The sequence below is a fragment of the Notolabrus celidotus genome, chromosome 2 (assembly GCF_009762535.1).
Source record: "Notolabrus celidotus isolate fNotCel1 chromosome 2, fNotCel1.pri, whole genome shotgun sequence".
Classification (NCBI taxonomy): Eukaryota; Metazoa; Chordata; class Actinopteri; order Labriformes; family Labridae; genus Notolabrus; species Notolabrus celidotus.
The window spans coordinates 6,850,022-6,873,595 of NC_048273.1; the positions used below are offsets into that span (position 1 = coordinate 6,850,022).

Sequence of the window (23,574 nt, forward strand, 5' to 3'; positions counted from 1 at the left end):
ACAGGTTTTTGAAAAGTGGAAAAAGCTGCACTGCTTGTATTGTTGTATTATGCTAAGCTAAACTAGCTAGCTCCTGTGTGCAAGGTTGGAGCCAGACCTTTCTGACAGGTGAGGTATCTCACATGAAGTTATATAATATACACAGTTTTTACTGCTTTTAGAGGGCACAGAAAGTTTAGATAGAGACACCTTTACTGTTCCGTAAACAGTATGCTTACATCAAGGGTTGGAGCCCAGCATTAACGTAAATTACGGTGACAGTTAGCATGCATACATATCAACAGAGTTGAAGTCCACTACTGGATGTAAACCAGATTTTAAGAAAAATGTGTGTGCGTCATGGACATCACTTAAACCTATGAAGGATGTGTCTAACAGCCTTCAAGGAGAGAGACACAATCTGGCCGAGTCGTCCTCCCAAGCAGTCCGGAATGCTTGTTTGATACTGGTGTTGTTTTTCTGTAATAAATCTATTACTCTAAAAGCAAGCCAGTGTCACGAAGTTCCTTCTGCATCTACACATCACAGGCTGTCAATATACAACAAATTGGCGTCACGAACAGGATCAGCTGTGGCCTCTGCCCGACACTGCAGCTTCAACGCCGACATCTGAGTCTTTCTCATTTCTTGTTCGTGCATGAGTGGCTGCATTGTAAAAAGTACTTGTGTGGATATGCTGTGATGTGTTGATGTGACAGGCGCACCCACTTTCACAGGAGTGACACTAACATGGACAAGTATCATCCATATGTTACATTCCTGTGTATATTTCCAACTTTAAAAAGTCAAAAATCTAAATGATTTCATATTTAAGGAGAAGCTGAAACATTAAAGTGTGAAGAGAGTTACTCGCAGCCTTGAGCAACAAAGCCTAAATCCTTTTAACAGAAGTCCCGCCCCTGACGAGGCAAAACAGCCAATCACAGTGGAAGGTTTTTAGGGTGGCCAATCAGATTTCAGGCTGCTTCCTGGTTTCACCCCTGCCATTCTGGGCTTCATATTTTCTGTACAGACATGGCAGTGGTGTTTATCTTCTTCTCTAAGTCGAGGTAAGAGAGAAATAAGCTCTCTTCATCATAACACTTCTATTTAAACTGAATTCCTTGCTATATGAGACGTTAAGGTGAATTTGCATCTTTAATTGAACTGTTTCTGCATTAAGAAAGGTCAGCCTCATACGTATAACCTGATGCAATAATCTGACCCAGCTGTTGGATTTATCTCTTGATTTCTTCTCAAAGTGCCTTTTAAAATCAAAACAAACAGCTTGAGAGTAAAGGTGCAGTAAGACATGGTCTCTAATGTAAACCTTCACAGCAGAGTGTTTAGCCTATGTTTGTTATGTGGATGCCTTTGGCTGACACAGAGCAAACAGCAGGTCGACAGTCTCTCACTCCAGATTGTCTACACGACGCTGGCTATGCCATGTTTTCCATTTTGTTGTGGCACTACCAGATTGAATCAAAGCATGATTAGCCCCTTGTTTTCCAACACGTTTCATTAATTGAGACGAGGGGAAGAATGCACAGCGTCCGCCTGCTGAGGAGGAGAGGAGGGCTGCACACACAGCTTTAGAGAACCGGATGCAGCCTGCCTGCTGCCCCTCTGAAGCACCGGTTCCAGCCAAATATAGTCTCTGTTGAAAATACTCCTTTTACATCACAGCTTTGGCTGTTTGGCCACCTTCCTCCCAGCTCTTAGAGTGTGAGCGTTTGATAGATCTGCTCACCAAAGTCACATAACTTGAGGACGTCATCAGAGCTGATGAGAAGGTTCTCTGGCTTTATATCTGAGGAGGAAGAAGACAGATGGGGAGTAAGACACCACATATCATCGTTACATCATCACTATCATCAAACTGTCAGCTGTCTCATTCAAATGCTTTACATTCCTCTAATTTAACAGAAGCAGCACGTACAGAGAGGAGAAGTAATAAAGTCACAGATTGAGAATAAAAGCCATAATTTATAGATTATATCCCCCTCCCCATATCTGAGCCCGGGTAGACCACAGGCCATTTGGATGCCCGCTCTGTTGCATCAGTTTGCCAGAAGCTCACACGGACCATCTGCTTTCCTGCTCTGCTGCCACTGATTTGCCCCAGAGCTCATATGGAGGAGGAAATTTAAAGCCTGCCTCAGTAGATAAGAACAGGAGGACGTACACGTTTGAACGAATTTACCCTGAGACAGCAGAGTGTCTGTCGAGAAGTGATGGAGCAGGTGCAAACACTGTGCTCAGTGGAGCTACATGAGTTTCTTCTGCTGGAGGTTAAGGGCTTGATTTGAACAATGTGTCGTGCAAGATGCAGGCACATTAAGACACGTGCAACCTCACCTTTACACGTTTAAGATTTAATCATCTGGTAACAAATTAAAGCTGGGGTTGGTAGTCATGGAAAACTAGCATGAATTTGAATGTAGCATTTCCTCAGGACTCCGTCTAAGAACACATTATGTATTGATTGCCATCGGGACATAAAGATCATTTTAACCAGTATAACAAAAAGTGGATCTACATCTGACTACCAACTCCAGCTTTAACAGGGTTCCCACTCTTTTCCAGAGATCATTTTCCAGGACACGTGTGAACCCTGTTTAAGGTGCAAAGAAGTTGTCTATTTTGATGTCCACTGCGGACAAAATGCATCTCTTTCCTGATGTATCCTGTACATGCAGAGGAAGTCTCCTCTGATTATAAATATCTTCCTGCTTTCTTTGAACTGTCAAACGTATCACTCGCTGTGAATATGTAGATAAAAGCTGTTTCAGCAATCACCTCGCCTCACCTCGTCTGACGCCACTGGCAATTAGCGGCATATAAGAAACTGAACTTCAAGTCATTCAAGGAACTAAGCGCACAGTTCCTATCAGGACATTGACTCTAATCCTGAGTGTAATCTACATGTTATCATAAAAACAATTCCAACTATTAGCATAATCCTCATTTCTACACACATTCTCCCTTCTGTCTTTCCTTTGCTTCTCACTTGAACTACTACTCTCTTCCTTTTTAACCTCCATGTTTTGTCTTAAGCTGTTTTTACACATCTCTGTACCTCATTGTTTGGTCCATATATTAAATGTTTCTCATTAGGGGGGCCGATCTGCAAGCTCTTATGAATTTTGTCTCCTCCTGCATGTTTCTAGTCTCTAAAGTTAGTTGTTCTGACTTCAACCTCTCAAGTCTGTGTTATTCTAGCTCTTGTTATTGAGCGATTCATGTTTTGTTTTTTTCTTCTTGTGTGCAATGAAATAAACAATAAAAAATAAAGATATTATACAGACACCAGTATTATTTTGAGCCATTAACCGTCTAAAAACTCCTCACTGGAACTTTAAAGTCTCTTAATTAACGTGTGTTATAGATGCAGCATTTGTTTTGAAGCCACCTGCGGCTGCACCTTTCTCTTAGAACAAAGGATTACAGCTTTCTTTAATAGACAGGTCTCTGGGTGATGCCCAGATTACAGCTTTATCTACTGCAGCAAAAACATCTTCCCTCCTGAGAGAGGAGCTGCACGAATTTATGCACACGGCACGGCAACTTCTTTGATTACTGAAATCTTCAGACATGCTGAAGGAGAGGTCAGGTTAGGTCAGGTTATATACTTTTAAAGACTGTTTGCATAATACTCTATGAAAACTGTGTCCTCAAGAAAGCAGGAACGTACCCTGCTGTTGACTTTAGACAAGGAATGTTTTGGTAATTTGCTCAGATGTTCTGTTGTCTGAAGCTTGGACCAGGAGGTGATTAGATGGTGCATCTGCACATGTCACTTAAAGCTGGGGTTGGTAGTCAGATTTAGATACACTTTGTGTTATACTGGTTAAAATGATCTTTATGTCCAGATGGCAATCAATACATAATGTGTTCTTAGAAAAGAGTGAAACAAAGGCGCTATCTAAAGCCAGAGTAAACCTGGGAAAACACCAACCAATCCCTGCCATCAGGAGCCACATTATGAAACCAATCAAATCCGGTCCTGCCGTTCTGCCCGCCTCCTGCAAAGCATACATTTCATGTTTGTTTGTGTTTTTAACTTTCACTATGAGAATGTTTTGGTGTTTTCTGACTGCTGAGTGAGACATGAGTTGACGTAGTGCAAAACACAAACAATATGCTGAGGACCGGTTTTGAATCAGTCACCATCATATGGTCGTGAATCAGCGGCGCTCGTGCATGTGAGCGGGGGCGTCGTTTTGGAGGAGCTCCGAGGGGAGGGGGGGTGGGGAATGCTACATTCAAATTCATGCTAGTTTTCCGTAACTAACAACCCTATCTTTAAAGAGGAGCACACACTGGGAATGAAAGTGACAACTTTTGCAACCAAAGAGTAAAAAGATGGACAACATGACAGCTCCCCTTTCAAAAGTGAAGCCAAAGCATTTAGAGCTCTCCCTGCTGACTGGCTGCAGCAGAGGTCATAAATCCCGCCTCCTCCATGTTAACAGATGGGACATGGGTCAAACTATAAAATCCAAAAACACATCAAATATATATTCCTTAAGCATGCTTACTGCCATTATAGTTAGTTCTTGTCATGCTGTTTCATGAACAAGTGTTATTCATGCTATAAAAAAAGAGTATAAGGCTAAGATTGACAGCACAGTTGACCAATGAGGCTCCTGCAGTGCTGTGTGCACCTGAGTAAAGGAGGTACGGTGAGAGGAAACATAACAAACACAAACACAAGAGTCATTGAACTTTCCATAACTGAGAGTGTCTGCTTCAAACCCACACAAGAACCCGTTCTGCTGTAGACTGGACCCTGAGGGAGCCCTGTCGTTGTATTATTAATAAGCGTTCTGGCTGCAAATGCCCAAAATGTCAGCATCAATCTTGAGGGTTATTTTGGCTTTACTTTTGTATGACAGCAGGAGGCGAAGATGTGTCATCCATCTTTATATACAGCTAATGGTTGCAATGTCCTGTGTGCTATTTGGGATGTGGACTTAGCATTCTACCTTACTCCCTCTCTGTGTTTTTTATTTTCACCCTGATACAGCAAAGAAAAAGTGAAGACAGCCTTTACCCCGATGAACGGGAAGTGGATGCGTCGTGGACAACACTTAAATCTATAAAGGACATGTCTAACAGCCTTCGAGGAGAGAGAAACAATCTGGCCGAGTCGTCCTCCCAAGCAGTCCGGAATGCTTGTTCGATACTGGTGTTTATTTTCTGTAATAAATCTATTACTCTTAAAGCAAGCCGAGGTCACGAAGTTCCTTCTGCATCTACACATCACAGGCCGTCAATATACAACAAATTGGCGTCACGAACAGGATCAGCTGTGGCCTCTGCCCGACACTCCAGTTTCAAGGCCGACAGGTGAGTCTTTCTCACTTCTGGTTTGCGCGTAAGGGCTGTTGTGTTCAGCTGGTTGGCTGCACAGTAAAAAGTACTTGTATGGATATGCTGTGATATGTTGATGTGACAGGCGCACCCAATTTCACAGGAGTGACACTATCATGGACAAGTATCATCCATATATTCCGGATTTAGATACACTTTTTGTTATACTGGTTAAAATTATCTGTATGTCCCGATGGAAATCAATACATACTGTGTTCTTAAAAACAAACACTAACACAAGAGTCATTCAACTTGAGTGTCTGCTTCAAACCCACACAAGAACCCGTTCTGCTGTAGACTGGACCCACCTGAGGGAGCCCTGTCGTTTTATTATTAATAAGCGTTCGAGCCGCAAATGCCCAAAATGTCAGCATCAATCTTGAGGGGTAATTTTGGCTTTACTTTTGTATGACAGCAGGAGGCGAAGATGTGTCATCCATCTTTATATACAGCTAATGGTTGCAATGTCCTGTGTGCTATCAGGGATGTGGACTTAGCATTCTACCTTACTCCCTCTCTGTGTTTTTTATTTTCACCCTGATACAGCAAAGAAAAAGTGAAGACAGCCTTTACCCCGATGAACGATGTCGTGCTTATGGCACCAGTGAATGGCTCTGATTAACTGGTAGATGTAGCTGCGAGCTTTGTCAGTCGGTACACCGTTGGGTAACTCTTCCAGCAGCTCGAGCATGTTCTGAAAGAGAGAACGAACACCGTCATGAAAAAACAAGATGGCCACCATGCAACATGATGACAGCATTTAGGATCAGGGTGGAGGAGAAACATACCTTCTCCACATATTCAAACACTAGGTAGAGTTTTCCTCTTCGTCGGAAGGCCTCCTTTAACTCGACGATGTTCTCCTGCTTGAGGGTGCGGAGCATCTTAAGCTCCCGCAGCGTCGTTTCTTTGACCTCTTCATTTTCTGCATGGAGGTGAAAAAAGCGGAAATCATGATGGCGTTTGGGCTTACATGTAGTTATCCCCACATAAATGCAGAATATTAGTTGTTTAAAATTTGGCTTAGCAGTGTAATGAACAGATGTTACGCCCAAATTCCACCAGACCCGTCTCTGATCTGTCACAGCATCGGATCTGATATGTTTCCATTCTAGTCAATTTGTTAACTTCCACTGGATCCGCTCCGACTCCATCTGTCCGGCGGTCCTGCTCAGTGCTGCTTTCTGAAAACGCAGCCAGTGGGTGTTGACGGACGAGAGAGCACGGAGCCGGACCGCAGCGGATCAGAGACGGACTGGACTGGACACGGATCTGGTGGAAGTCTGATGTTCTACTCATGGCCTCCCCTTCCTCTTCACTCCCCACATTTCATCCCTCTTTTTCTGTCTCGTTGAATAAAAGGCAAAAAAGTTGTAGAACAAGGATCATTGTCTTCTTACCTTCACTGTCCTTGAATTTTTTAATGGCCACAATTTCATTTGTATCCTGCAACAGAAAAAAAACACACAAAAGAATTAGTGAGAAATGAATTCCAAGGTTTATGTCTTGATCTATCATGACAGCAGAGACACACACACACACACACATAAGTGATATCATTGCTGCTCTTAAACCAGCCAGCACCGGGACATAATGAGTCCCTAGAATCAACATGTTCCCAGGGCCACAAGATTTTGTGACTCCCTCTGAGTTTTTCACTTTTACTGACATTTTTCAAGAATGTTAAGTCTTTACACCACTTTAGTCAAAAGCAAGCTCACGTCACTGTCTGAGGGTTGATGCAGAGCTGTAACTGTTAGTATCTTGAGTCGTCTACGTACAGAGAATCGATCTCTGATTAATACAATGAGCAATTAAGCATCAGAGATATGTTTCATGAGTCACCTTTAGATTCAGGGAGGGGTTTGATGCACTTTTGCAATAATCAAATACATCAGTGTAGTGAGACAATGATGACTCAGCAAGAGACTAATGGAAGTAAAATCCTAAAAAGTTAAAGCAGAAACTGAGAGAAGAAAAGTGTAAGTTAAATCAAAGACAGGATGCACATGAAGAAACCTCCACAGTATGCATGAACACACAAATCATCCAACAATAGAAAGTCACAGCCTTATCTGACACTTTGATATTGTGATTTTATGATTGGCCACAAGCGGACTAGGGGAGCGAGGATAAGCCAACAGCTGTTTGCATCACTGCGTTTGTTTTTGTGCAGACAAAACATTGTTTTCCAGAGCTGCTGCAGAGTGAGACATGTCACATCCTCGCTGTCTCTGCGGAGAGTCACAGAACAGTGACAGGGAAGTGACAGGTAAACAAACGTATGTAGCCGATACAACACCATCACGTCCTTAAACGTCTAGAGTCAGGGAGCATTTCACTCTCAGCGCTGCAAAGAAGAGGCACGTGTTCAGCTTAACTGTCCAAAGTTTTTAACATTTTCAGTCCCTCACCTTGAACCAGGGACAGGCACGTTTAGTCGACTAAACATTTAATTGACTAAACATCGCTGGTTTGCACAAGAATTTCTAGTTGGTTAAACTAACCATTCATATTTTTAGCTAGCACAGCCATCCTTCTATCCGGGGCTGCAGCACCAGCACTGCAGTAAAGCTCTACTACCTGGATGTAAACAAGCACAGACTGTGTCAGATGTCGTCTTGTAGCACGGTGTGGTTAGTCAGTATGTTGATCAAGCGGCAACCTCCGGTCTAAAAATATGAGTCCGATGCAGAAGTGCTAAAAACTGCAGGTCATCCAGGATCCGCTTGAAGCTGTCTCTGGAAGTACCGGAAACCACATACACACCAATTCCAAAAAGCCGATCTTTACAGCAGAAATAAACATGTTTACAGCCTGGTACAAAAGACAAGTGTAGTCTGGATAGCTCATTTCTCGATCGGCACACACTGTACGGGGGTGAATTTTTTCATAACGCAGCATTTTTGAAGATATTTAGATTACGAGTCTTCCAATGAGAGGCACAGCTGACTTGATTGACAGGCGGGAACACTGTAGCTGTTGGCTAGGAGGCTCAAAGCCCGCCTCTTTACGTCACAATCGCTCAACAGCAGTTATGTTGAGTTCAACATTTCCAATATGGCTGCAGCCGACGATTGGTCTCAAAACAGCGCTTCAGAAACAGATGGGTGACGTCACGGATACTACGTCCAATATTTTATGGATTTTATCAAATGGAGATAAAGTTGGATGTAGGCTGTGTCTGGTTAAACTGACATATAACCACTCCACCAGAGCAATGAGGAACCAGCACAGGCATGGAGAAGGACTGAAGACTGGTGGAGCTAGCTCTGCTGACTGTAGCCACACTCTGACATCTCACAGACTCTGGGATCCTGTGTTAAATTAATTGTGCTCAATTTTGACTCTTTTAAGATAATAAGATAAGATATACTTTATCTGTCCCCCATTGGGGGAAATTCTTTCGTTACAGCTTACAACACGGGACAGGGGAATACAACAATGTACTAACATAGTTAAAAATATAATACAATAATAATAGCAATGATGAAGGTAAAATAGAATACAATAAAATAAAATAGAATAAAATATTGCAACTATTACAGTTGTATACACGCTATGTACACTTCTATCTGATTAATAGATAGGTAAGTTATTGCAGAGATAAAATTGCACCAGGTTATTTAAAAAAATAATACACAGTATGAAGAACATGCTGTTTTCTGAGTGTGTTCTTACTTTAAGACCTCTCAGTTAGCCAAACTTTTAAAAGTGACATATTGTGCTCTCAAAATATATTGGTCTAAGAGGTCCCCAAAACATGTCTTTAAAGTTTGTTGCTCAAAAAAACACTTTGAAATCAGATTTTGGTCTGCCTGTAAACCCCTCTTTTTCCCTACCCCCCTCTTTTTACCCCTGTCGTTGTGACGTATGAAAAACACTGAAAACTGAAACGGCTGGTTTCAGCACACATTTACAGAAAGGTGGAGAAATCAGAACAGGGGCAGAATGGATTTTTTTCATTTTCGGGGGGTTTGTAGACAGGGACACATATTTCAGGTAGAGAACCATTAAAAAGTCGATTTTGCATGATATGTCACTTTTAATATCTGTTGCATGACTCGGACATTAGATTCCTTTGAGCATCCCAACTTGAAACCTTTCCCCATGAAGACTTCAACTTTTTCTCCCCTCATCTCTTTCTCTTCCTCCTCTCCTAACACTAAACAGTGGAGCAAACTCTTACAATGTTACTGTAGAAACCAGGCCAAACATTAAAACTAAACCATCACACATTAATACGAGTTATGTTTCCAGCCAGGATAAAGATCTGGCTTAAATTAAGATTTTTAATTTGAAAGATGATATCTTAATAAAACCTGTTTATTAATTGTGCAATCAATTTCCCGATTAGATCATTCCAATAATGACTAACTAACTAAAGTAGACAGATAGATGTTGGCTGCAGCTCTGCAGCTACTTTCCTTCATACTAAGCTGACACCACCGCACCAACAGGCGGATTCATAGATGGGCTTTGGTGAAAAACAGGTCAGGGACACCTAAAAAGGTGTACAGCTTTGGAAAAACAGTGTAATTGGTTAAAAGGCATGAGAGGCAGTAGTAGCTATCAGCAAAACATGTAGCACACAAAGAAACTCAGACCTAATCACCACTGAGTCACTGTTTCAGACACTTCTCATTATCTCTCCATGAAGTTCTCTGAGAGAGACGACGCCCCGGCACTAGCCCCGTTTCTCGACATGTCCTACTTAAGCCTGGTATTTCTGCCGATGGCTCAGAGCTCTGCTCCACTTTCCCACCCCCCTCAGAAAGCCAAAGGCGGCATCGCACCGCTCCAACATGGACGCCAGTGAACAGCCAGCCCTCCTCCCAGCCAGCGCCGAGGAACACAAGATGACTCACAGCGGGGTCAGCTACATGAGCATCACTGTACTGTGCACACACACACAGTGAGTGAAGGAGATACTCTGCTGCAGGGTTTAGATTAAATAAGCTGTTGTACGTCTAAATATTGTTCACTGACAGTAAATTAAACAACAACAGCAGCACCTCTGTAGGTCTGTGCTGTAGATCTGACTCACTGTGAAGGTGATTCTCCAAACTTATCCCAAAGTGTAGAGAAATACAATCCAGAAAGTCACTGCAACTCACCAACAAACCTGTCTATCTCTTATTCTCCTCTATCCCTCTTTCCAGACTCAACTCGGTCTAGGCAGATGTCTGTCAAACATGAGTCTGGTCCTGCTCGAGGTTTCTGCCTGTTAAAGGAAGTTTTTCCTCACCACTGTAACTAGCTAAATACTGCGAGGTGCAATGCTTATGGAGTATTAAGATAAGATAAGATAAGATAGTCCTTTACTCGTCCCACAACCGGGAAATTCAAGTGTCACAGTAACAAAGAAGACAGTGCAAAAAATGAATATAGAGCAAACAAGAGCCTATAAAGTAACAATTATTAAAAAGTTATTAGCAATTAAAATTAAAATGAAAGAGGTAAAAAAATAAGCATATCTTACAACATATGTATATATATTACATTGGTTATAGAGTCTGACCACTGCAGGAAGAAAAGACCTGCGGTATCTCTCCATGAGACACTGCAGGTGAAGAAGTCTGTCACTGAACGAGCTACTTAGTGTTGTTATGGTCTCCTGGAGGGGGTGTGACGTGTCGTCCATCAGAGAAGATAGCTTTGCTATCATCCTCCTGTCAGCCACCACCTCCACAGGGTCCAGCGGGCAGCCCAGGACAGAGCTGGCCTTCTTCACCAGTCTGTTCAGCTTCTTCCTGTCAGCAGCAGAGATGCTGCTTCCCTCAGCAGACCACTCCAAAGAAGATGGCTGATGCCACCACAGAGTCAAAGAAGGACTTCAGAAGAGCCCCCTCCACACCAAAACGTGGGGTAAGACTGAGTCTGACTCTGTCTTGGTGTTGGGTCTCTGTTCATAATTTGACATGGAGTGGTCTAGACCTGCTCTGTTTGTAAAAGCATCTTGAGATGATGTTTGTTGTGCTTTGCCGCGATACAAATAAAGATTGATTGATTGAAACAGAAGATGCGGACCTGTTTGACAGCAGCACTGTCACAGATCGGCTCCTCAGAGTCAGAAAAGAGCAGAAAAGTGGGTCCTCACAAATAACCAACCGAACTACAAACTTCTCAACTTCACAGACTCGAGTGAACCCATGTGAATTATTTGCTCCAATTCCCCGAACATTTTATCAAACATTAAAATCGGTTCAGGTTATTTCTGCTTGAAGCACAAACCACAGAGAGAGTCTGAGACGGGATGAAAACATGAGAGTATAAAGCCAATGACAGCACACTTCCCACTGATCTCTCCTTTATTCGGATGGGTTTAGCACTTTTTATTATGTGTGCATGTTTATGTTATACAGAACACCAGCTGCTCTCAACCTTTCTGTGTTACATCTTATTTTAAGCTCTTTAGGAATTCCCATGTGGCGATGGACTGTGAGGAGCGTTTGTGTGGGAGAGCAACCGAGCTTGGTAAATTATTATTTACGATAAACAAACAATCCTTCTACCATGACTTGGAGAGCCCAGAATAATACCTGGGCTCGAAAAAGACCACCTTAAGAGGCCTCCAAAAGTACGGACTCCTCATCATGCAGTGTTGACATCCAAAACATGAGAGGAAGAGAGTTCAGTCAGCCAGAGGAGGGCTCCAAGAAAAGTTAATAAATGTTAATTTGATCAGGAGAGCTCAACTATCATCCAACTAACATAGCGTCAGCCAAATCTGTTGGCTGATTTTGGCATAAAGCATAATATTAGTGGATGTGATTTCTGATCAGCACCTATCTAAAGACTTTTTAGAGAGCACATCATACAGAGAACAAAGCTTCTGTGTTTCTGCAGCGTTGCTATTGTACAGTTTGTTCAGCAGACGCTGCTCTGACTCTGTTCTTCACGACTTGTCAGATACAGCAAATCTGACTGAAGCCAAAAGCTTCAAATTATAAGGCTGCAAAAAAAAGGGTTGTCAACACTTTCACTGCATCAAACTTTTTCACACTACGTGCTTTAAGATAACACAATATTTGTTATTTTTATGTTCAATTGTTTTAAAGAACTCAAGCCTATGAGGAGAAAACTGATCCATTCTCTTCTTTTCAACCAGCAGCAGCTGTGAGCAAATCACAGAGTGAGAGAGAGAGAGAGAGAGAGAGAGAGAGAGAGAGAGAGAGTGCAAGCAAGCAGCGGTGGGCGATCAACATAGAGATAAAGTGAAGGGAGAGAGCGTCTGTTAAGTAAATAAAGCCCTGAAACTTAAAATGAGAGGCTATTTTCTACTTGTTTCACAGCAGTTATACTCTAAGAACTCATAAACACGTCCACGTCTCAACACAAACCTGAAGAAAAGGGCTGCACTTAGTTAACGTGCAGATGAAGTTGTGCTTCTTCCTGCCTGTTGTGTGTCTCTCTGCTCTGCTCTCCATCACAGCCTCTCCACCACTAACTCTCCTCATTCACAGGGAAAAGATCCAATTCCATTTAAGTTCAATTTTTTAAAACACTGTGAGCAAGTCAGAAATCTTGGTGTAATTTTAGATTCCAATATAACAAGAACATCATTTTACCATTTAAAAAACATCTCCAAACTCTGATCATTCATATCCCAAACTGATGCCGAGACATTAGTCCACTCATTCATATCAACCCGGTTAGATTATTGCAACTCACTGTACACAGGTCTATCCAAACACTCCATCGCATGGCTCTAACTCATCCAGAACACAGCAGCTAGAATCCTGACACATACAAGAAAATATGATCATATCACCCCGGTTCTCAAAACACTTCACTGGCTCCCCGTTCAATACAGAATCCATTTCAAAATCCTTCTATTAGTCCATAAAGCAGTCGACGGTTCAGCTCCCCAGTACAGCTCTGACTTGCTCACAGTGTATAACCCGACCAGGATCCTTAGGTCAGCAGGTGGAAGTCTTTTAAATGTACCCAGGGTCAAATCTAGGTCCAGTGAAGGGGCCCTTAGTTACTGTGGTCCATCTTTTTGGAACAAACTACCAGCTGACCTCAGGTCCATAATAACTGTCTCCACTTTTAAAAAAAGACTGAAAACATATTTATTTTCTCAAGCGTATGAATGATGTGATGACTGATGTGACTGGATGCATGTTTGATTGCTGTGTCTGATGTATGTTGGGTGTATCTATTGTTTTTCTGTTTTTATTTATTCTATTTGCAATTTTTTTTTAATTCCCCAGGTAAAGCACATTGAACTTGCGTGTAATAAAATGTGCTTTATAAATAAAATTGCTATTGCTATTGCTAATGCTGTTCACAGGTTGACAAATACTGATGTTTTATGAGGTCATTTTAGCATCTGATAAAGACACGTTCTGTTTCTGTCTGTTGCAGACAGACAGAGAACAGACAGAGAGCAGAGAGGAGAGACAGTGAGGTTACCTGCACCCTCCACTCTTGAAATATGGAGCAAGTGCGGATGTGTTAACAACTGCAGTTCCTCTAGTGTCCACTGTCCGTAAGCAGACCCTGTACCGGAATACATTTACTTCTCACTCATAAGTTTTGGAGATATTAAGGTTATGAGTTCTATTTTTGCGGGGTGCCGTAGCACGACGCATCAATCTCAACAGAGCAGATGGAGCAGGACAGGAAGTCAGTTTTCACCAAAACAAAATGAAAGCATCCGGTTGATTTTCAGAATAAAACACTCTGTGTTGTCACCAGATCGTATTTCACTTAACTACAACAACAAACCGTCATGATGAGCGGAGACAGGCCTGGAGTCAACAGGTCAGAGGTTTTCAGAGGACCAGAAATACAACATGGATGAGGAGAGGAGGAGGAGGAGAATCCTTGATTCAGTGATTACAGGAAAACCTCGGTCACATGACTCCAGCTGTCCGGCGGTCCTGCTCCGTGCTGCGTTCTGAAAACACAACCTGTGGCTGTTGATGGATGACAGAGCATGGAGCCGGACCACAGCGGATCGGAGACGTCCTGGGTAAAAGCCCACCTTAACTCCACCCATTTGCCTCTCGTTAGGTAGTCCAAAAGGAAGGTTGAGTCAGCATTTTTAATATGGCAACCGCCAACAATTGGCTTTAAAACAGTGCTTCAGAAACAAATGGAGGACGTCACAGAGGCTACGTCCATTTATTTTACAGTCTAGCTGTGACCTGCAGACCCACGACAAAGTAAGTCCCATAGGAAAAGAAATTTAGTGAGGAGATCTCAAAAGTGTTTCATTTATGTCTCTTAGACAACAATGAGATCTGTTTGAAAGCAAAATGAAACTATAGCTTATGTCTCCTGTTTCTCATTCTTGCCTCCAGAAAAAAAGTTGCAAAAAGTCTCAGCTTAGTCTCCCTTTCAGTTCAAAAGGAGATCTGGTCAAAATCTGAAATGATTCTCAGGTATTTCTCAAGTGTTGTGATTCCTTTTGAGCTCAGGTGGAGAAATCAGGGAGCTCTCTCAAATGTCTCAATCTAACCTCATCCATTTGTTTTTGTCAGACTCAGTTTTTGTGTCTCAAGTTGAGCTCACATGGAGCAAAGAAAGAGCCTGAGCTCATCTTTTCATGAACATTTATAGTGCCCTGCAAAATTAAGATTTCAATGTAATTGTCCACAAACTTACAATTCTCATTCAAACATTTGAACCACTTGCAAGATCAGCTATTTAGATGTGAAATGGTCTCTTCTTTGACTTCACAATATGGTCCTTCCTTTACAAGTCTGTTTGGAACAAAACAACTTCACAAAGATTTAGTGGATTTGAGAGAAATTGCAAAAGATAGAGATTTCATACCAGGTATGACAGACCATTTATTTAAAGTATGGGCCACAAAAGGGCTGACCAGATTTAGCCAGATTATTACAATTAAAGGGGTGGATTATTTTGGGCGCTGGTGGCTTAGCGGTCTAAGCGCCCCACATACAGAGGCTACAGTCATCGTCGCAGGGGTTCGATTCCTGGCCGGTTGACCATCTCTTGCATGTCTTCCCCCGCTCACAAATATATTTTAAAACAGAGAATAAAATTAGCCATTAATGAGATCTTTCATTTAAGTCTCAAATAAGACTCATGTCATGGTCTCAACTATTTCTCATAGTGAATTTTAGGAGAAACTAATGAGAAATGAATGAGAACAATTTGAAACTTGAATGAGGCTGAAGTGAGAATCTCAATTTTGTCTCCAGAGACTTAGAAGAGAAAGCCTTGAGCAGTAACATTTTCCTCTGAAACACTGACAGAGTGCACACACTGCAGATACACAAATTTGCCACCACATCAGTAATCTGTGTAATCATCCAAAATAAATTTCATAAACATCCTCCTCTGTAGATAATACTTGTATTTTATGTACGCTACAGCAGGTGTTCTTCCTTTGATATTATCACAGAGGATTTCTACTTTGACGTATCTTCTGTTGTTGATGAAATCTTCTACGCAGAGGCACTGATAACTCAGTTTTGTAACTATGTTAATATCACCCACTGGAAATGAACCACTAACTTATTCATTGTCACAATCTAGATTAAAGAGTCATCAAGAGACAATTAGTCAGAAGAGGATGCAGTCATAGCACTGCTGTGTAACATTCCCCGTCGTGCATCACGCTCTCAAACTTTTCATCCGCTTTGACGTGGATGCTGCCAAACTTTCAAAGACTATAAACCCCATTCTACTAAGAGCATCAATTAAGTGTCAAAGACTAGCTTTTGTATGGAGCATGACATGATCAAAATGCCAGCCTCCTCAGTTCTGTCTCTCACAGTCCAAATAATGAGATCAGACACGAGCTGCTTGGCTGTGGAAGTTGTTAATAACCGCCTGGTGGATCTCCAGGATGATGAACGCTGAGAGCGCAAAGACAACAAAGAGTTCAGCCAGGGTGAGACGGGATATTTCCTCCAAGAAAAAAGACTCAACTCAAAGTTTTCCTCAGTAGATTTCTTAAAACATACTCACAGCACTTTCTTTAATGGCCCACAGAGCGTCTCTCAACAGCAGGCTGCTGAAGCAGCATTTTCAGTCAGAGAGACTGCAGGTGATGCTCATTGTGACAGAAACACAAAGACCCCTTAAGTCACTGCAGGAAACCCCAGTGGGAAGAGAAGTCATTCACTAAGACACTAAAGTGGTGCTATGCATATTAATGAGAGTTTGATGAGTATTCTGTGTTGGAATCTTAATAGCCATGCAACATGTCCTGCTGGGATTACAAACTACACTGAAAAGTACTCTTTTGAAGAGAGGAATAAAAATCCACATCATGAGGAACGAAGTGAAGAGGTATGGGGGTCTGGACTGCTGCAGGGTGCCGTATTTAAACAATAAGGCCAAAATACTTCATTTCTAAACCCGTGCTTCCCAGCGTTACACATCAGACTCTCAAGGAACCAGGGATGCACAGATCCGATCCTGGTATCAGATATCGGCTAGATCAGACTCAAAAAGCTAGATCGGTTATCGGTGACAAGGGGCTGATATATAGTGCCAATCCATATGGCAGATCTATTCATCTCAGTTCTATGCTTTTCTGTGTTTACAACAGCCATGTGCGTCTCCTACGTCATCAGCGCCAGCCAGAGGAGCATGATGGAGGACAACTACAGAGGCCCTGCAGTTTAGGTGCATGTCACGCTTCTTATGCAAACAACTCCGCTGGAAACTTGCAACATGTGCAGCGCTAATGTTTCGACGGATGGCAGTCGTGCTGAAAAATATAATGGAAGCCCAAAGGAGGAAGTTTACATGAGCTGTAGCCGACTGCAAAGAAGAAAGAAACCTTCATTTAATGGATTCAAAGTGTGAAAAAACGGACAGGTTAGTGGATTTAATTTTGTCAGAAAAGCCTGAAGTTGCAAAAACATGATTCTATCCTTGACTGTCAAATCAATACCAGGATTAGATCAGCTAGTATCGGTATCAGCAGATACCAAAGCCCAGGTATCGATATCGGCATCGGGACCTAAAAAGTAGGATCGGTGCATCCCTACAAGGAACTTAAACTCAGTCCTCCACCCTTTGGCTCACATCACTTTTTGTAGAAGCTAGCAAACCTGCAGTCTTAGAGTCAGTTATACGGCGACACATGCCTTTGGGAACGATGGACAACTTTAGTGGTAGTTTGGTGTCACCAGCGATTAGAAATAAACGTCTTCCAGCACCGACTTCCTGTTAGCGCTGCATTGTCTACAGTCTGGGAAGCAACTTCAGAGGAGATCAGGTCTGCAGAGTCAGTAGTCTCTTTTAAATCCCTCCTTAAAACCTACTTTTATCGTAGAGCCTTTCCTGATTTTGTTTGAAATGTATTTCTTTTTTAAAGTTGAACCGTTTGATTTGATTTGATTTTTACTTTACTTCGAACATGTAAAATTTAAAAAAAATTTAAAATAACAAAAAAAAAAGCATACAACTTAAAAAGAAGAAATAGTTATACAAAAGAAACAAAATCAAAAAGGAGTGCGAAAAGGAGTAGGAAGAAGTTAAAACTTATCTAATGATACCCCTTCATTCACTATTATCTGGCTTTATACTAGTGCACTCCCACAAGTCAAATCCACATATCCTATCTTCATACTTAAACCTACAATCAAAAGTAAACCCATCATGATTATCAAAACTTGTCTTCCTCCTTGTACCTCATGAAAATCATTTCTTTGTACTTCTTCTTGAACTGGATTATTTTCTGACATTGCTGTAGCTCCAAATTGAGCCTGTTCCACAGTTTTACACCACAGACTGAAATACAAAAACTTCTCCTTGTGGTCCAAACACTCACCATCTTTAATCTTAACTTCCCTCTTAAGTTATAACCCCCCTCTCTTTCAAAGAACAATCTTTGAATGTTTCCTGGAAGGAGATTTTTCCTTGCCTTGTACAAAATGTGTGCAGTTTTAAAATCTACAACGTTTTAAGAAATATATTTAAAACATTTTTTATTCCTTTAGAGTTCTTTATGGGTATTTTAAGTCTTTTAAAATATGTTTTATTTCTTTATCTTGCCTCGTGTGATTTTACAAACTGGTTGTTTTATGTTGCTGCCCACGTAAAGCACTTTGTAACTCAGTGTTTTAAAAAGAGCTCTATACATGAAATTATTATTATTATTATTATTATTATTATTATTATTATTATTATTATTATTATTATCATCATTCATAAGTGTCCATGCAATGGGGTTGCTGGTGGCCTAGCGGTCTAAGCACCCCATGTACAGAGGCTGCAGTCCTCGTCGCAGGGGTCGCTGGCTCGATTCCCAGCCAGTCGACCATTTCCTGCATGTCTTCCCCCATTCTCTACTCCCCACATTTCCTGTCTCTCTTCAGCTATACTATCTAATAAAGGCAAAAAGGCCAAAAACATAACTTTAAAAAAAAAAAAGAAGTGTACATGCACTCAGATCCAAAGCGACTACTCCAGAAACGTCTGCAAAATAAATCATTATTATCTACGCGTAGTTACATTTTGAAGGAGGGCCACATCAGCTACGTGCGTAGGCCTCTGCGTAGGTACGGGAGCTACGCAGACCCCGTCGTAGGCTACGCCGTTGATTCAACGCAGAAGTATAAATCAGCCTTAAGTTATGACAGGAGCACTCACTCAAGGCCAAGTCATCTGCCTTGACGTTTAAACTTGTTGTATGTTGTAGGCTTCAGCCAGATGCAGCTGTTGCACTGTCCTCTGCTTGTTTTGTGTGCCTGTATGATGTTGTTGCATGTGTCCTCTTTAAGCAGTGATCTGATTTTGGAGGGTAGCTGGCGTTGAAACTGGAGCATGCACGGCACATTTTCTGCTCTACACACAGCTGTGGGGTAAGTCAGGGATGCACCTGTGTATCAGCTGAACATCATTAACGGCCGATACTCGTCTGTTGGAGCACATCGGCCCACTGGCAAATATTCAGCCATGCACTCATGTCAGTGGCAGATTTTTTTTTTATGTCGCTTTGCATCAATTTAATGCTGCCTGCACAGAAGAAGTCACCTGGTGGACAAACTGATGGTGCAACCTGACACAAAATGTACGCAGTGAGGAAGTATGATGTCGTCTTTTGGAAAGAGCAGCGACATGCAGTTTGTAAGACATGACACTTTAGGAGGAGGGACTATGAGCAACAATTTAAATGCATGAAATCTCGGGGCGCAGTTGGCCTAGCAGTCTAAGCGCGCGCCCCATTTACAGAGGCTGCAGCCCTTGTCCCAGAGGTTGTGGGTTCTATTTGCTGCATGCCCTCCCCCGCTCTCTGCTCCCCAAGTTTCCTGTCTCTCTTCAGCTGTCCTGTCCGATGAGGGTGAAAATGCCCCCCAAATTTTTTTATAAAATGCATCAGATCTATGTAAGGCATTTGACACAGTGGATCACTCCATTCTTTTACAGAGATTAATTAACATTGAGTTCTCGCTGAAAACTGTTCAGTGGTTTAAAAGCTACCTGAGCAATTGGAAGCAATGTCTCAGGGTTGATGGCTTAGCTTCTGACTTTATGAATGTAACAAATGGTGTCCCGCAAGGGTCCATATTGGGTCCTATCTTATTTGTCATCTATATCAATAATTTATGTAAAAATGTAATGGATGCAAAGTTTCATTTTTATGCGGATGACACCGTTTTGTACTCCTCAGCGTCGTCCCTATCAAGTGCAATTAGCAAACTGCAAGCTGCATTCAACACAGTACAAATGAAACTTTGTAAACTAAGGCTGGTTTTATATGCCGACAAGACTGAGGTGATGTATTTCTCCAAGTCCAAGGGGACGGTGAAAAATGACTCTGAGATTTTCACCTCCACAAATGAGGAAATCGAATGTGTCCCAACATTTAAATACTTGGGTTTTCTCTTAGATGAAAATCTTTCTTTTAATCGTCATATTGAGAGTCTTACTAAAAAATTGAGGGTGAAGTTGGGTTTCTTTTATAGAAACAGACGCTGTTTTTCCTTTGCTGCTCGTAAAAAGCTCATTCTAGCAACCTTTGTATCTGTAATTGACTATGGGGATGTTCTTTATATGCATGCTTCCTCAGCCTCTCTGAAAATGTTGGACTCGGTGTCCCATGCTGCATTGCGGTCTGTTTCTGGTTTAGGTTTCCACACACATCACTGTATCTTGTATGAGAAGGTAGGCCTGTCTTCCTTATACAACAGAAGAATGGAGCATTGGTATGTCTTTCTTTATAAGTCCATACTCCAGGAGCTGCCGTCTTACTTATGATCCTTATTGACTCCTGAAGTTGTCAGTGGCTGTCATCTTTGGTCCCATGGACAAATTCTTTCTGTCATTCCTCAGACTCGCTCTGTCTTTGGTAAAAGTGCTTTTAATGTCTTTGCTCCCTCTTCTTGGTTTGAGCTTCAGGGTTGCCTGAAACTGGATTGTTTAATTCGATTGGTGGATTTCAAAACTAGGATAAAGGATGATCTGATCAGCTTGTGCACATGTTTTTGAGCTTAACACTGCTAATTTATAAATCAATGTAATACTTGTCACTGTATGTTTTGTCCTGTTCTATTTGTGAAACTTCTTATGCTGCTGTCTTGGCCAGGACTCCCTTGAAAAAGAGACTTTGTATCTCAATGGGACTATTCCTGGTAAAAAATCAAATATCTCTAAGCTCATTAAAAAACAGACAAAGAAGTCATGCAAAAACATTTGAAATTGAATCAACTGTCTGCCCAATCGTTATATGAAACATTGGTGTAGCAGTCTGATTCCTTCTCATGTGGATGAAGCGGTGCCATTGTGGTAAACTAAAAAAGATCAGTCATATCAGAATTAGGCCATCAGACGGTCAATGTCAAGCTCTTTTCCACCCTGGCCATGTTGCTCGTGGTTTAAGACAGCTTGAGATTATCAGTGACTTACGTTAGCTCAGCTGGTGAGCAGCTAGTCGGAGGCCAGAGCATGCAGGAGAGAGGACATAAGATCAGAGTAGATCCAGAGTGAAATAAAGAAGTTCAAGTACAGAGTTATAAAAGGTCAAACTGATGAAAAGATGGCGCACTGTGTGTTGTTTCCTTTGTTTGGTGTTATGACAGAGGTCAGTGTAAACCGGATCATATCTCTGGTGGTGCCTTACAGTGAGGGTTTGACCCCGCTACAGAAATCCTATACATTGAACAAAGCAGTTTTTTCCATGCCAGCACTCTGACCTGAGAGTGTAAGAGTGAAAGCATTGAAGCTGATTGTGTTGGGCAGTGCAGTCACATGTTTACAGTAACAGCGAGTTACAGTAGAAGTGATCTGATTAATACAGAGAGAGGAGGACCGCTAACCCTGATGTGTCTGAGAGCAGAAGCTAATGTGATGTCGGCATGCAAATACGAAGGGAAAGACATCATCTTGAGTTGATTGTGGATGAAAATACCTCCTGACAGGAATGTGCACGCCTCAGCTGACATGCGTGACTAAACGGACAGCTACGTAAACAAGAGCATCAAAGTCATTCACCCGATACATCGGCATGTTCATGGATTACAGCCGACAGTGAACTTTGCAGAAAACGGAGCGCTGGTTTAGCTCAGTTGGTAGAGCAGGCGCACCAGATACAGAAGCTACAGTCCCTCTCATGGTTGCAGGTTTGATTCATTCAATGTTGGGTGCATGTCACCAACACTCTCTCCTCCACACATTTCCTGTCTTTCTTCAGCTTTTAATGCAAAAAGACACAAAACGAATAAAAAAAACCTTCATAGAGAAGGAAGCTCACGTTTTGCATCTTGCATTTCATCATCAAATCCCTCACTAAACAAGACGTGAGCAAAAAAAAACACAACAAGACATGTCTTCAGCTGCAGGATGCATCACATGGACGCATGAGTCATCCTATTATTAGCATGTGAGTAAGAACATATGTGGCACATGCCAGGAAGAGTCTATGGGCAGCGAGCTCGCTGCTCATGGTGAACGCTCCTGGCAGCTCCAGGATGGCATGGAGCTGCTTTTTCCTGGCAGGGTTTAGATCCCAGAGACCCTGAGGGCCTTTGACTGAAGCCAACACAGAGACATCCTTACTGAACATGTTCATGTGAGAGACATCCTTACTCAATATGTTCATGTGAGGAACAATCAACCCAGTCGGTGTCTGCGTAAAGCCATATGTTTCCATATTTTTTCCTCATGGCTGCAGCTTTCAGTATTATGGGACTCAGTCTGATCTCATCTTAATCCACCATGAGCAGAGCACTTTGCAGCATTTAGCAAGTTACAGTGGCAAGGACAAACTTCCTTTAACAGGCAGAAACCTCCAGCAGGACCAGACCATCTGCTGAGACCATGTTGGAGAGAGGGATAGAGGGAGATGAAGAGAGAGAGAGATGATAGTGCTGAGACGGATAGTAGTAGTTGTAGCAACTGGAGTCTGGCAGGTCCACAGCAGCAGAGATCCAGAGGAACTTACGAGACAAGGGAGCTCTGGGACTCCATATAAAGGTCTATGGTTAGTAACTTTAATGGGACAGGAAGTCAGCCATTAGAGACGACATATTGAAACTCCTTTTTCAAGCATGTCCAGCTCTAATCCTCGCTGCCACTTAGATACTTTTTTTCATTGCTTAGCACCGCTCGAGTGGCTGCTTGTTGCAGCAGCTCTCTCTTCATTGTTCTTTTTTCATATCTGTTTAGTTCTCTTTGTATTTGGAGCCTGTCATGACTTTTAATGACTCATTTGTTGGCCATGGACACCAAACTGGCTACCTTTGCAGTGTTTTTACTATTTTTGTTCCTGTGTGTTTCCGGAGATCCTACATGTAACCATGGTCGTATTGTTTACATACGAGATCAGCTGTTAGCAGCCTGTAGCATGTCGATGCTAAACGATGCTAGGCCAGATGTTTCCCTGTGAGCTGAGGAGAAGGAGGCAAGACGTGCTGGTACTGAGGTGCAAGCTAAAAGAGACGACATCGACCTGTCCTTCCACCCACCGTTATGAGGAATGTAACATCTATCTACGATAAGGTGGACGAGCTAACCCAGCACCAGAGTAGCATCATGCTAACAGAGCTAACACCGGACACGAACGCCACATTGGAAGGATTTCACCTGCTGTGGGCGGACAGGATACAGGAGAGGGAGACTGAACTAACTGGTGAAGAAGGCCAGCTCAGTCCTGGACCTTGTGGAGGTGGTGGCTGACAGGAGAATTATGGCCAAGCTGTCGTCTCTGATGGACATTTCTTTTCTATATATATTCTTGTACTGTACACCTTCTTGTTTGCTGCTGTAACTCCATGAATTTCC

General features: G+C 42.2%; 1 protein-coding gene across 4 annotated transcripts in view; it reads right to left on the reverse strand.

Annotated features, from left to right (window-relative positions):
* Positions 1-23,574, reverse strand: part of LOC117807334 (cyclin-dependent kinase-like 5) — an 89,614-nt gene that overhangs the window by 29,599 nt on the left and 36,441 nt on the right. For all 4 annotated transcript variants that reach the window (XM_034676595.1, XM_034676589.1, XM_034676610.1 and 1 more), the window contains exons 4-7: positions 6,756-6,801; positions 6,144-6,280; positions 5,929-6,049; positions 1,730-1,789 (exon numbers count right to left, since the gene is read on the reverse strand). In XM_034676595.1, coding sequence (XP_034532486.1) covers positions 1,730-1,789; positions 5,929-6,049; positions 6,144-6,280; positions 6,756-6,801 — 364 coding nt within the window. The remainder of the gene's footprint in view (positions 1-1,729; positions 1,790-5,928; positions 6,050-6,143; positions 6,281-6,755; positions 6,802-23,574) is intronic.